Source organism: Lycorma delicatula, chromosome 3 (assembly GCF_047948215.1).
Source record: "Lycorma delicatula isolate Av1 chromosome 3, ASM4794821v1, whole genome shotgun sequence".
Classification (NCBI taxonomy): domain Eukaryota; kingdom Metazoa; phylum Arthropoda; class Insecta; order Hemiptera; family Fulgoridae; genus Lycorma; species Lycorma delicatula.
The window spans coordinates 132,699,152-132,713,966 of record NC_134457.1 but is presented as its reverse complement, the minus strand read 5'-3'; the positions used below and the strand labels follow the sequence as shown (position 1 = coordinate 132,713,966).

The window sequence follows — 14,815 nt, the reverse complement described above, 5'->3', positions numbered from 1 at the left end:
ATTATTGAATTCCAGTGTAATTTTCTCTTTTGGGTATATGGAGGACCATGTAGATTATTTGCTTTCTGTAAAATCAAAGATTATGAACAATAAATAAAAATTTTATTTTGATATTACAAATCATTGAATATTGTATATATAAATAAATGTACTTAATTAATCAATCAATTTTCGAGACAACAGGGATTGATAAACACAAATCAGAAGAAATAAAAAATCTTTTTTTAATTTGATAAAAATATTACTGAAAAAATATACTAGTTACTAGTTATGTATTATTAAATTAATTAAGAAGGCTTAATTTGTTTTATAGTACCAATTACATCTCCACGTCTGTTTTTGTTAAATAAAGTTCATTCAAACTTATTTAATTAAAATAAATTTAGAATTCAACTTTAAAGATCTATTTAAAGGTGTTTTGTTGTTATTGATTTATTTTTAAATTTTGTGGTTAATTATTATCAAAACAAACTTGCATATTACATGTAACACCAGTTAATTATTAGGAAAACAGATCTAGCGGTAATAAATTTAGTATAATTAAATAACGATAGAAAAGCAGTTAATTGATCAATAGATTACAGTAAATGAACTGTAATACAGTGGGATTACCACAATCAACAACTTCACTCTCTCATACCCTGGTTCAAAAGAGCAACTTTCACCTTAATAATTTCAAAAAATTTTATGTTCATAAATACTGAATTAAAATTGGATTTTTAGTTGTAAAAATAAAGATAACTCAACCAGCCATAAAATAATTTTATCTTTTTTTTTTAAGTTATGTGATACCTAAGTTTGTAATACCTAAGTGATACTTAAGTTTGATACTAGAACTGTATTTCACAAATAATTGCTTAATTTTATATGACAAATAATACTCAAAACACTGCCATATTGTCCTAATGTTAAAATTCAGTTCAAACTGAAGTGAATTTAATAATTTAGATATCTGTGAAATACTTATAGAAAAATTTAAGTTATTCTTATATCAGACCATGACTGCACTTTTAAATTGTAATTAGGAGTGCCTAAAAATAGGAGACTTGTGCAGACCACGCCCTCAAGATTTTTTAGAAAATATTTCTCTTTAGGGTACTTCATAATATTTTTCAACACTAAATTTTTTCTTCATAAAGAAATATAATTTGATAAATTAGAACCTAATATTATTTTTTATTTATAAATGACAGCCTATGAAAAAGATTGATCTTAGTATAAGGTTTCAATTTCTGTAATTTTTCCATAATTATACAGCCTCTCAATGAGGCTTTGACTGACTAGTTCCAATAATATTTATTGGAAGAACACAGGAATTGATCTTTATTGTTGAATAGCTAAAACACAGAATGTTGAAAGAAGACAACGTTCTGACAAGCATTAATTTCAATACTGCATTATTTAAAGTATGTTTGGTGTTATTCATTTCCAGTCCATTTGGGCTATATTATTCTTCCTTATCTTGACCAATACAGTTTACTTCATGATTATAAATAGACTTGTTTACCCCTTCTTTAATGCCAATGATAAAATATCCTCTGATAGCAAAGTTTGTTATAATGCATTGTCACAATATAGAAAAATATTTTACAAAATCTGGTAGCAGTAATTGTTTTCTTGAATCTTCTCTGGAATATGGAAATGGAATTTTGTAGCATATGAAAAATTCCTGATCAGGTTTTGAACCAAGGACCTCCAGACCAAGAGGAGCTACACTCTACCATGGAGATTGGCGGAATCCAGTCTAAATACATACAAAAGTGTATCTGAAAGAAGATTTTGTTATAATTTACAGTTATTCTACTTAGTAAGTGACTTTAGTCTTAAGGAGATACTTCATATGATGTAACAACTTGTATATCCTATTTAGGATTATTACTTATAATTAAACTTTTATATCATTTAAATTTATTCAGATGGTTAGAATTAGTATACCAATATATTTCTATGAACTACGTTAATGAAATTTCACCATAGCAATGTTTCAGTTTGAATTAGGAATTTGAACCACTTCCTTAATTAAGCATAAAATTAGGAATTCTTAATTCCTAATGAGATAAGATCCTAATATTCCTAATAAGATCCTATGATGCTTCCAATATTTAAATCTAAATTTCATTCCATACTTTCAGTGAAGAAAAATTAATCTTCTTTGACATTTACATTTTAATACACAAATATACTTAAATCTCTTCTGCTGTATTATATACATTGTTAAATATGAAATTAATAATTGTGTTATTAAAAAAGTAAGTTTATTTATTGTTAAGTATATTTTTCTTTTTATTTCAGAAACAAGCTATGCTGGTGCGACAATTAGAAGAAGAACTACGATTACGAATGAGAGGACCTAGCCTAGAGATGCAGCAGCAGATGGAAGTGCTGTATTCTGAAAATGAACATTTGACCCGTGAAATAGCAATACTCAGGGAAACAATTAAGGTAAATAGATATGTTGTTTCTATTATACAGAATACATATTTACGTATTCTAAAAATATCTAATTTCTATTTATCCTCAACAGATAACTATTGTTAATATTTGTTTTACAGTTTTAAGATTATCTCATTGTCAGGTATTTAATCTTTATGAAGTTTAAATGAATTCTTATGTAAAACTTTTTTAACTCAAAAAGGAATATTTTAAGACTTTTTTATATAAATTAAAAAAAGCCTGTCAAAGTATTTATAAATAATATTCTATGCACATAAATAAAGGATAATGAAGACTGAATTATTACCTCCTAGCTCAAAAGCGATAGGTCACAAAAATTTGATTATTGACTTTTTTTAAAGCTTATTCTTTAATACATTTGTTTATGTGAAAAATGCTTTGTTAAAGTCATTTGGGCATATTAAAGTCCAAACAAAAAATAAAGAAAAATTTTACCTACTTTTAAATCCAATTTTCAAGTAAGATATGTATGAGACCATATGGCATGTACAATTTTCAACATAGCTAATTACATCATAGAGAAGAGGCATTGGCATCTTCTTTTTTTTAAATATGACAGCAAAGTGTCAGCCTTATAATCCAAGAAGCTCATTTGTTAGAACCGGTTAAAAGAATTATTTCTTAGTGAAATAAATCACTTATTAAACTTAGTCATCTCTTTTATTTAAAAGGAACTAAAAATAAATATCAAAATTTACATACATGCATGCATGCACGCACGCACGCACGCACGCACGCACGCACGCACACGCACACACACACACACACACACACACACACACACACACACACACAAATTTATATATATATATATATATATATATAAGACCCATATTCCTCTGTACCAATATATTGTATTTTTTATAATCAAAAACCAATTCGACACAAACCAAGTACAGAATTACAAAGTAAATGTAATGACACTTACCTTATTTTTTATTTTTATTTATTTTCTTTATTCCAATAGCACTTTCACAGGATCCTGCATCACATCAGTTGTACATAAATTATATAAAATTACATATCAAACAAGTTTTTTTTTGTTTTTTTTAGAATAAAATTTAAAATATTAAAATTACTTATTAATCATATACACAAAACATGAAGTTAATTATCATGTAATTTATACCATGTTATATTTTCCCTAATTATTTTATTTTTAAATTTAATTTTAATTTTTAATTCTTAATTGATGATATTTAAATATGTGCAGTTATTTTATTTAATTGACTTCATGTTTTATATACATGATAGTAATTTTAATAATTTTAATTTTTAATCTAAAAAAAAAATTGTTATGTTTGATTTGTAATTTTATATAATTTATATACAACTGATGATGCGCGGGATCCCAAGAAAGTGCTACTGGAATAAAGAAAAGAAAAAATAAGGTAACTATCATTTCATTTACTTGTAATTCTGTTCTTGGGTTATTCAAGTTAGTTTTGATTATAAAAAACAATATATATATATATATGTCTCATATATATGTATATATTAGAAAAAGAGAGAAAGATTTGAGTACTTTTATGTGTGGACATTCTGTTTATTTCAACAAATTTATTAAGAAGTAAAATGTAACTTTCCATTACATACAAAAGTTATGTATTTACTCTAATGTACATGATAGTTGAAATAATAAAATTAAATATAACTGAACCAAATTATACTGATTACATTTTACCTACAGTAGTGATTATTTTATTTTGTATGAAAATTTCAGTTTAATTTCTCTGGAGTTCTACTGCTGTATGATACTTTCACTCATACTGTTTTTGAACATTATTTTGTACATTATAAATCATTCTCTTCATAATTAATAAAATTATGTATATAACTACCATAGCATTGTTGTGGACATTGGACTAATGTCCACTTTACAGTTAATGACATTAATACAGTCAATAATATCATCATTTGTGCACTTAAGATGTATAAAGAAAAATAAATGAAACATAATTTTCACAGAATAATAGTTAATTTACAATTTTGTTCAATTTGTTTGCAATTTAGAGATAGCCAGCTCTGTAAGAGACAAGTTATACTCATTGCAATTTGTTAAAAGCAGTTTTACTATTCGTGTACAGTTAAATTTTATGAAACCTTAACACTGTTTTTTTTTTTATGAACAAAAACATGATTCAAGTAAAATTGTTTTCATAAAAAGATGATTCAAGTAAAATTATATATTTATTTATAATTTCTTCATTATGTTTTCTTATTTGTGTTATTTGTTTAACACTTTGTTGCTTAGTAGAGTAAATTCAGATTTGTTCCATTATCTATCAATTATGAAAAAATTAATGAAGGACAAAGTTTTCATCATACAATAGTAGCATGAAATAATCATACTTTCCAGTAAAATGTCTCAATCAATTAAAGTTTTAAAAGAAGTTATATTAATGTAATCATGATTATTATATTATTAATAATAAAACAGTTGTAATGTAAAAAATGTATGCTAGAATAAATTTATACTTTTTTTTAGTATTTAAAAATTATAATAATTAATTATCATACAGAAAATAGTGTACTCTAGAAAAAAAGCTTGTTTTATCAGTGAAACAATGATGACTGTATGAAGGTCATTTAAGCTACAAGTAAGCATTTATTTAAAACAGAAACATTAATTTTAATCGCAATTATTTTCTTTTTTTATTAAGACATTGAACTCAAAAAATAATTCACATTCTCGTAGAAGCACATTATTTAACTACTTTAAAATAATCTTGCATAACTTAACTTTGAGTAGAATTGATTTTCAAAAATTATGTTATTGTGATGGTGCAGTGATTCAGAAAACACTGAATTATCTACAAGAGACAGAGAAGTAAGGAAATTATTATGTAAGTATCTTTTTTTGTCAAATAAGTCATTTATAAATCTATTCTATTCATCACAGCATACTTTAGTTTTTCTTTTTCAGTATTAGAAAATAATATACTTACTTTTTTTACTTCAGACGTTGACTTGTTTGATGCTTTTCTCCATTCTTTTGTACCCTATGCTAAAATTTCACAATAACACAATTGTTACATTCAATATCCCAAATTTCAATTATTCTGTTCTTCTACAGTATTTATCCTCTTCTCAATCCTTAATTAAAAATTAACTTAACCTGAATGCTTGGACATTTGAGCCATCATCCTAGTCCATCTTTTTACAAAATTCTACCACAAATTTCTCTTCTTTCCTTCTTATAACTCTTTATTTTGTACTCCTTATCTCCTTACCTAGTTTTAAATATCCTCTTGTAAAAGTCCCACTGCAAAGTCTATGAGAACACAATCCTTTTTCTTCCTATTTTTCCTACTGACCATGTTTCACAACCATAGAGAACTGTACTCTACACCAATGCTTTAAAGAATATTTCTCTAATTCTTAGAGAAATCAATATTAATCATTTGATAGTAGCAAACATTTTTTTGCATCAAAGCTTTCCTTGCTTGTGCCAGTCTTCTTTTGATCTCTATCTTACTTTGCCTACATTTTGTGTAATTTTATTACTGCCTTTTAATTTAAAAATAAAAACTTTTGCAAATTAAATTTACAACAAACCAAACCAAATTTTATAATACAAAATTTTTAAGCACTTCAAAAAATGTTCTGTCATCTGTACAACCACCGTCATCATAGCAATTCGTTTAGTGATTGAATATAATAAAATGTATCATAATTTAGTTTAGTTTTGACTTTTTAAAAATTTATATTTTTAAATTAATATCATTACCAAAATAAAAACTTAGCAGATTTACTACCTAGGTAATACTGATTTGGATTATTACTTCCAGTTCAGTTTCATTCTTGACTTAATAAAATATCACTTTTGTTTCCTTCCACTTCTTTTTCATTTGTTCTAAAGTATCATAAAGTATTTAACCATTAATGTTATATTTTAAAGAGTGAGTTTCCAATCCACATAAGTCTGATTTATCATATATTAATATTATTATTATTGTGAAATAATTTCTTTCCCTTTTGTGCTGATTGTTATCAACACAGAAAAAAAATTATTGTGCATTGTTATGTATTATTATCTTTTTAGAACTAAATGTCAAATTTAAGCGTCATGTTTATTATTATTTTTGTTTTTTATTACAGGAACTTGAACTACGAATAGAGACTCAAAAGCAGACACTACAGGCTCGTGATGAAAGCATTAAGAAACTTCTTGAAATGTTGCAGAATAAGGGAGTCGGTAAGTAGTAATATTTCTGAACAAATTTATTTTGTTTATATAAAACCACTTTTTTATTGGGAAAGTTTTTAATAATATCAGTTATTAACATGTGTAATATTAAATTAGTTGTATATGAACATGAGTCTTTCTTTCTGATGAGTTATATATCTAGAAAAAATTACATAATGCAGTTTAATCCCTAAAAATAAGTTTCTTACTATTCCACTCTGATTAAGTTGTAATATTATATAATGATTGCTGGTTAGAGACCTAGTAGTTGGCACACTAAAAAATTACATACATTTGACTTAGTGTAATTACACAAACAAGAAAATGTAATTTATACATGTCTTTTTTTAGATATTACACTCTTGTTTGTAAATAGTTAGCTTCATAATCCTTTTATGGGATATCATTCTTAAATGATTTGAAAACAATGTTTTATTATACTTTCATCATGCTTTATAATTGTTTAAAACAATTTGAACATTTTTTGAATAAACTAATTTGTTTTGCTGTTTGGATGATGGTAAATTACACTTAATACCATTAGTATAGTATAATTTTTAATCTATATAATTCTAATGATTATTTAGATAAAATTCAAATAGCAATTTGAAATTTTAATCATTATCATCACTTATTTCACTTAATTTGATGTAAATCTTAATGTCGTATGTCTTAATTTGATGTAAACTAGATTTAGCTCTGATATTTGCATATTTTTCACTTTCTAGAGAATGAAAAATATTTCTTGCATTTTTGCATAACTTCAGAAATTCACTGAAAAAATTGGTTAATGGTATTATAATAATTTATTAAAAAAAAGTAAAAATTGAGAACTGCCTATACTAAGAAAAATAAATGCTTAGTATTGAGCTTAAGTGTTTGGTCATCATGATTCATTTTAGTGATTTTTTTATTGTTTATATATCTCTAATTTTGTTCATTAATTGGTTAATTAATGTATTTAACAATTAAAATATTTATTTTATAAAATATAAGTTTTTTTTATAGACTTTGTTTTGTAGCTACATGATATTTGTAATGTTTATTGGATAATTTATGACCAGTGGTATTTTAATGATGAAAATTTAATGTATCAAACATGAATTAATGGGTTTTAACTTCCTATAAACTTCAGAAATATTTTACTCAATAACAAAAAGTGTTGGAATTTTCAGTAAAATTTAGTACTTACATTTGTTTGTCATATAGAATGGGTAATAAATGCTAAAGTATTAATATAATGGTTTTTTTTAGTTTTTTTTCTATTCTTTTCTAAATGAAAACTTCTTTTAATTATATTTTTCTCCTCATTATCAGTTTTGAATTGTGTAGTAATTACTAGATTGAAAAGTACAGTATTTTACAAATAATTTTCTACAGAATGTATGAAACAGAGTGTAATGACTTGTAAGCTTCAGATGTATCCAGACATCAATTAAGTAAACTACTCCTGGCTTCTCACTGTTAGGATTATTTGAACTTAATGTTTTTTTATATATTTTTTGGGCTAGGATTTAATTTAGAATTTTAGATTAAAATTAATTTTAAAGTATGTCCTTATTATCTACAATCCAATCAATTATTTAAAATAATAGATGATGATTTTTGTCAAATTAACTTCTTAATTTGAGTTTGATTTAGCCAATTTCAATTAAAAATAACTTAGTTCTTAAAGAAAGTTCACAGTGGTTTACTCAAAGTCAGGCATTTCCCAAGGTTCATCTCATGAAAAATGAAAATTGTAAATGATTATACTAGTACTAATTGGCAAGAAATGAATCAAAAAGAAATAATAAAATCTCTGCGTTTCATAATAAAAACAAAAATTACTGACAACTTTTTCCATTTTTAAATAAACAGTCAAGTAGGTTATCAAATTCTAGTTACAAGAACATTACCATATGTGTGGCTAGGAGATAAGAGTGAAGAAAGCTTGGACATGAATATAAAATAAAATTAAGTCTTTTAAAAGATTATACATAAAATTCTGTTATAATCTAACTGAATATTTTTTTAAATCATTTATATACGTCACACATTTGGAAAATACTGCCAATTTTTTGTACTAGTTGAATTTATGCTGCATAAACATAAACAGGTTGTAATTAACTTCTTACCTGATAGTTAATTGCAAGTTTGGATATTAAAACATTACACCATGAGATATCTGGTTGCAACATAGTGCACTTGAGAACAATTGACAAAGGATAATGTCTTTGTGGCAACTACCTCGCATTGACACTCCATAGTAAACTATTCTTTGACTCTCACTATTTAGGATTATTTAAAATTAGTATTTTTGGATTGAAAATCTATAATATGTATAACAGGAAAACTGCTTTTTCAAGAATCATTAAATAAAAGTGCCATGTTTTCTAAAAGAATATCTTGTCTTTATTCCATCTTGAACACAATTGCATGGCATTTGTTTGTATCCAACTACCACAACTTTCTGTGAAGCCCATTCTTCATTAGTCAGAATATCCATAGTGTAAATATTTTTTTTTACCTATCAAAGAAAGTTTGAAAATTTGAGTTTATTGGTTAAGACTTCTTGAATACCATGCTGAAGTAATTTTTACTTCATAACTAGATGTGGCCATTATTAATTAAAATACGTAATAACATAATTAAAAGGAAAGATTTAATAAAATTCATTTTTATTAAATTGATAATTAATAGAGTAGCAAGACTGAAATTCTACAAATTATACTAATATGACTTGAATCATACTCAGGCATTTGTATTGTATTTCAACAGGATATCAGATTGCTTTTTTATGAAATTATTTTGCTAGTTTTTATCTTTACTTGGTTATGAAGCTGTTTTCTACTGCAGTTTTTTCTTCCTACCAGAACTGATTTAGATATAAAACATGAAAGTTCATTAATGGATATTGTATAGCTGTCTATAAGAAAAATTTGATTAGGGACATTAAACTTCAATAAATTACAAATATTTCCATTGTCTTATTTAAAAGTTTGGAAAAGCAAAAGTTAAAAAGAGTAATCGGTAAAGAAAAAAATGAAAACAATGGAGTAAATAATACTTGACCATAAGATAGAAAAAAAGTGTTATCATACGGTAGAAACAAAACATAAAAAATTGCCAATTTCTTATTTCAAGCAAATTCCTGTTGCATTTCCACTCAGCTTATAGCTGTCACAGTTGTAAACATATGTTCCAACTAGATGATGATTCACCAATCCTAATTTCCTTTTGCTAATATAAAATATATTTTAATTCTGAAAAGTCAAGAATATTACATTGTTTTTATAGAAATTCTTAGTGTACCTAACTAAGAATTCTATTCAGTTTTTAGATTTGAAACAGTTATAAGCTTTATTTTAGAAATGAATAGAGTAATAATTAACAAGTAATAATTAAAAAAATAAGAACATGAAAAAAAAATAATACCAATAACAATTAGACAAAAACGATTATTATCAATAATAGTTCATTTTGTAAGCTTTAAAAAAATGCAGCAACCAAGAAAATAAAAATAATGCTATGTTACATAATTTTACAATACAGCAGTCAATAAATGGTGAAGTTATTAGGAGTAATGATTAATAATAACCTCACCTTGAATGACTAAAGGCAATTACATTTGCCAAAAACTTAGGTAAAATTTTTTTCTCAAAGTATAAGTTAGCCGGATGGTGAAAATTGATGAAAGCAGTTTATTGTGGTTTTATAATTTCCTATAAACAATTCTTAATATTATTACTTGAACAGACATTTAAACAAAATTAAAAAATTTAGGAAGTCTTTTGTCTAAAAAAGAAAGCCATTAGATATGACAGGAATAAAGTAGCAAAACTTATAATAACGTTTTAAAGATCTAAAATTAATTATTATTATTACCATTATTAGTCCTTCATCATTTAATTTATTAACTAATAATAAACTGTAGGCAGACAGATTTGAAGAAAATAGAGTCACATAATTGTAATACAAGAAATGTAAGAAAATTACTTTGTGGATTTCATAGAATAACATTATTTTAATACAATCCATCTATGTAGAACTAAATTTCATGGATAAATTTCCATATGATAATAGTGCATGTGATAAGAGAAATATTGTTATAAGATTTTTGAAGCAGATTTTAACAGAAAAGTGTTTTCACCCTATTGGAAATTCATTTTTTTACCCAATTATAAGTAAGTTACGTAATTGCAGATTAAGGAAATTAGAGGATTAGATTTAAGTTTAACTTCTGATTCACCTCATGCATAACACTGTCACCAAAATTCACTGAATCATATTAAAAAAAAACCATAGTTGTTCTACCTACCACCTGGTAGTTTCTTTCATGGTATTCTTCAGCAATTTATAATTTACTTTTCTTGTCATATTGTTTTTTTTTCTTTCTATCTGGGCACTGTCTGATCAAATATCTTCTATAATAAATGGGATAAAACAAATTAAATTAAGATTAAGATTGCTATTAAATTATTTATTAATATAAACACGCTAAATAAACTCTAAATAAATTCATAATATTGCATGGATGAAAATAAAAAACTAAAATCAACTTGGCAAACAATTGATTCAGTCATATAATAACACAAGAGCTGTTGGTACATCATAAAACATTAATTACTTACACTCTTATTTTACCAGTCAGAGTTTTATATCTTTTACAGACATAAGGAGCTTTTGAATTTTTTTTTTTGTATTGTTTATTTTGGTTTTAGGTTTTAGCCTCTTTATTAGAAGGGGAAATTTTTCTGAGAATTTTATTATCAGTCGTAATCTTAATATTACATCCTTAATGTAGAATTCAAAAACTCTTATCTGATGAATAATGATGTTTTTAAAAAGAATGAAATATTATAAAAACAGTGTAGGGATATTGTAGTGCCTCAGCTAAATACATGATAAAATTAAAAGCCTCAAATTCTTTATGCATAAGAAAATCATTTTTCTTTATGATCCTATCAACCATATAAAATGAAGTGAGGCTACCTAATAAAATATCATGTCTTCATTTATTATTCTGTATTCACTTTTAAAAAAAGTTATATGGCCTAAAGGGTATTTATGTGCATTTCTAAGAGCTCTTCTTGTGAAACTCTTCACATATAATTATGCATCTAGTTTCAAGTGTTTGTTTACTTTTATACTTACTTCCTTTTATTTTTCACTGTATCTGCCAACTTTCTTTGTCACTCTTTCTAATACTTTGCATTTCCACGTATTGTAACCAATGAAATAACTATTAGGTTGTATTTTTATCAGATTCATTATTAATTTTTTCCTTTTGTATGTTTCAGTATTTTTTCTTTATAATCCACTTTCATAAAAAGAATCTTATTTATTTATAAATAAAACAGTAGAAAAATTTATTTATTTTTTCTATGTGTAAGATGATTTAGTTCCTTTTTTTAAATAAATATTAGATTGTCTCCTCTCTAATCTAACATTTGCTCTTTTAGAGTTTCACAATTAATATTTTTCATATTTATTGACTATTATTTGTAATGTTTGGCTGAGTAGTTAATAAATCTGAATAAACCAACCAAATATTCAGTGTGTTTTTTATTATCTCTGTAATAGGAAAAATGTGAATAAGATATGACTAGTTTGCTGCACAAAGCAAATGCAGTTCAATAATTTTCTTTACAACTCATTAATAATGTTATAAATCATTATTATTTTCAGTTACTTATTTCTGCAAGCAGAGAATATGTGTTGTCATAAAAAATATTTCCTATCTTTGTTTCTTTATTTTATCAAAACTTTTGCCTTTACTCATTTTTTTTTTTATAATTACATATGTAGATCTTATTGATATAATCATTTAATTTGAGATTTTTATAATATTAGTAATTATTCATCTAATTTTTCCTCAGCCCACAAAATTAAGGATAATTCTTTCTGAGATTTTTCTAATGAAACTTAGCCATTCTATTAGCTCAAGACTACAGTAATCACTTTATAAGTACTTCTCTTTAACTTACTCTTTAGATTATAAAAATTGAATACAGGTTTTACCAATCATACATGAACTAATTAGAAGGAAGAAAAAATAGAGAGAGAAAAAGGGAGAGAAAGAGAGGGAGATGGGGGGAGAGAGGTGAGTTAGTGAGAAATTGACATTAACAACTGCACCAGTAGTCTTCTACAGCTGCATTCCAGTTCGAGAAAAATTGTTTTTACCTGACTTATTTTCACTTACTTCCTTGAAAAGATTTCACATTCTTTTTGTTAATAAAATATTTCAAAAAACGTACATATTTTATAGTATTCTTTAGCAATAAAATAAATATAAAATCAAAACCTAAACCGACAACGATTGTTAACGTCTATATGCCTACAAGCGCCCATGATGATGATGAGGTAGAATGTGTATACGAAGAGATTGATGAAGCAATTAAACACGTAAAAGGAGATGAAAATTTAATAATAGTTGGAGATTGGAATGCAAGCATTGGAAAAGGCAAGGAAGGAAATATAGTGGGTGAATACGGGCTGGGCAAAAGGAATGAAAGAGGGGACCGACTTATAGAGTTTTGCACGAAGTATAATTTAGTAATTGCCAACACCCACTTTAAAAATCATAATAGAAGAATATACACTTGGAAAAAGCCAGGCGATACTGCAAGGTATCAGATAGATTATATCATGGTTAAGCAAAGATTTAGAAATCAACTCGTTAACTGCAAAACTTACCCTGGAGTAGACATTGATAGCGACCATAATTTGGTGATAATGAAATGTAGATTGGGGTTTAAAAACCTGAAGAAAAGGTGTCAGATGAATCGGTGGAATTTAGAGAAGCTTGAGGAAGAAGAGGTAAAGAAGATTTTTGAGGAGGAGATCGCAAGAGGTCTGAGTAAAAAAGATAAGGTAGAAAATGTAGAAGAAGGATGGGAGAATGTTAAAAAGGAAATTCTTAAATCAGCAGAAGCAAACTTAGGCGGAATAAAGAGAACTGGTAGAAAACCTTGGGTTTCAGACGATATATTGCAGCTGATGGATGAACGTAGAAAATATAAGAATGCTAGTGATGAAGAAAGTAAAAGGAACTATCGGCAATTAAGAAATGCTATAAACAGGAAGTGCAAACTGGCGAAAGAGGAGTGGATTAAAGAAAAGTGTTCAGAAGTGGAAAGAGAAATGAACATTGGTAAAATAGACGGGCATACAGGAAAGTTAAGGAAAATTTTGGGGTACATAAATTAAAATCTAATAATGTATTAAACAAAGATGGTATACCAAAATATAATACGAAAGGTAAAGTCGATAGATGGGTAGAATATATTGAAGAGTTATACGGAGGAAATGAATTAGAAAATGGTTTTATAGAGGAAGAAGAGGAAGTTGAGGAGGATGAAATGGGAGAAACAATACTGAGATCTGAATTTAAGAGAGCATTAAAAGATTTAAATGGCAAAAAGGCTCCTGGAATAGACGGAATACCTGTAGAATTACTGCGCAGTGCAGGTGAGGAAGCGATTGATAGATTATACAAACTGGTGTGTAATATTTATGAAAATGGGGAATTTCCGTCAGACTTCAAAAAAAGTGTTATAGTAATGATACCAAAGAAAGCAGGGGCAGATAAATGTGAAGAATACAGAACAATTAGTTTAACTAGTCATGCATCAAAAATCTTAACTAGAATTCTATACAGAAGAATTGAGAGGAGAGTGGAGGAAGTGTTAGGAGAAGACCAATTTGGTTTCAGGAAAAGTATAGAGACAAGGGAAGCAATTTTAGGCCTCAGATTAATAGTAGAAGGAAGATTAAAGAAAAACAAACCAACATACTTGGCGTTTATAGACCTAGAAAAGGCATTCGATAACGTAGACTGGAATAAAATGTTCAGCATTTTAAAAAAATTAGGGTTCAAATACAGAGATAAAAGAACAATTGCTAACATGTACAGGAACCAAACAGCAACAGTAATAATCGAAGAACGTAAGAAAGAAGCCGCAATAAGAAAGGAAGTCCGACAAGGATGTTCCCTATCTCCGTTACTTTTTAATCTTTACATGGAACTAGCAGTTAATGATGTTAAAGAACAATTTAGATTCGGAGTAACAGTACAAGGTGAAAAGATAAAGATGCTACGATTTGCTGATGATATAGTAATTCTAGCCTTGAGTAAAAAGGATTTAGAAGAAACAATGAACGGCATAGATGAAGTTCTACGCAAGA

At 26.4% G+C, this 14,815-nt stretch overlaps 1 protein-coding gene across 1 annotated transcript in view; it reads left to right on the top strand.

The window, feature by feature from the left end:
• The window catches only part of brp (ELKS/RAB6-interacting/CAST family member bruchpilot), a 252,472-nt gene that overhangs the window by 133,707 nt on the left and 103,950 nt on the right, over nt 1-14,815 (top strand). The window contains exons 2-3 of the mRNA XM_075360584.1: nt 2,293-2,442; nt 6,556-6,652. Of these exons, the coding sequence (XP_075216699.1) occupies nt 2,293-2,442; nt 6,556-6,652 (247 nt within the window). The remainder of the gene's footprint in view (nt 1-2,292; nt 2,443-6,555; nt 6,653-14,815) is intronic.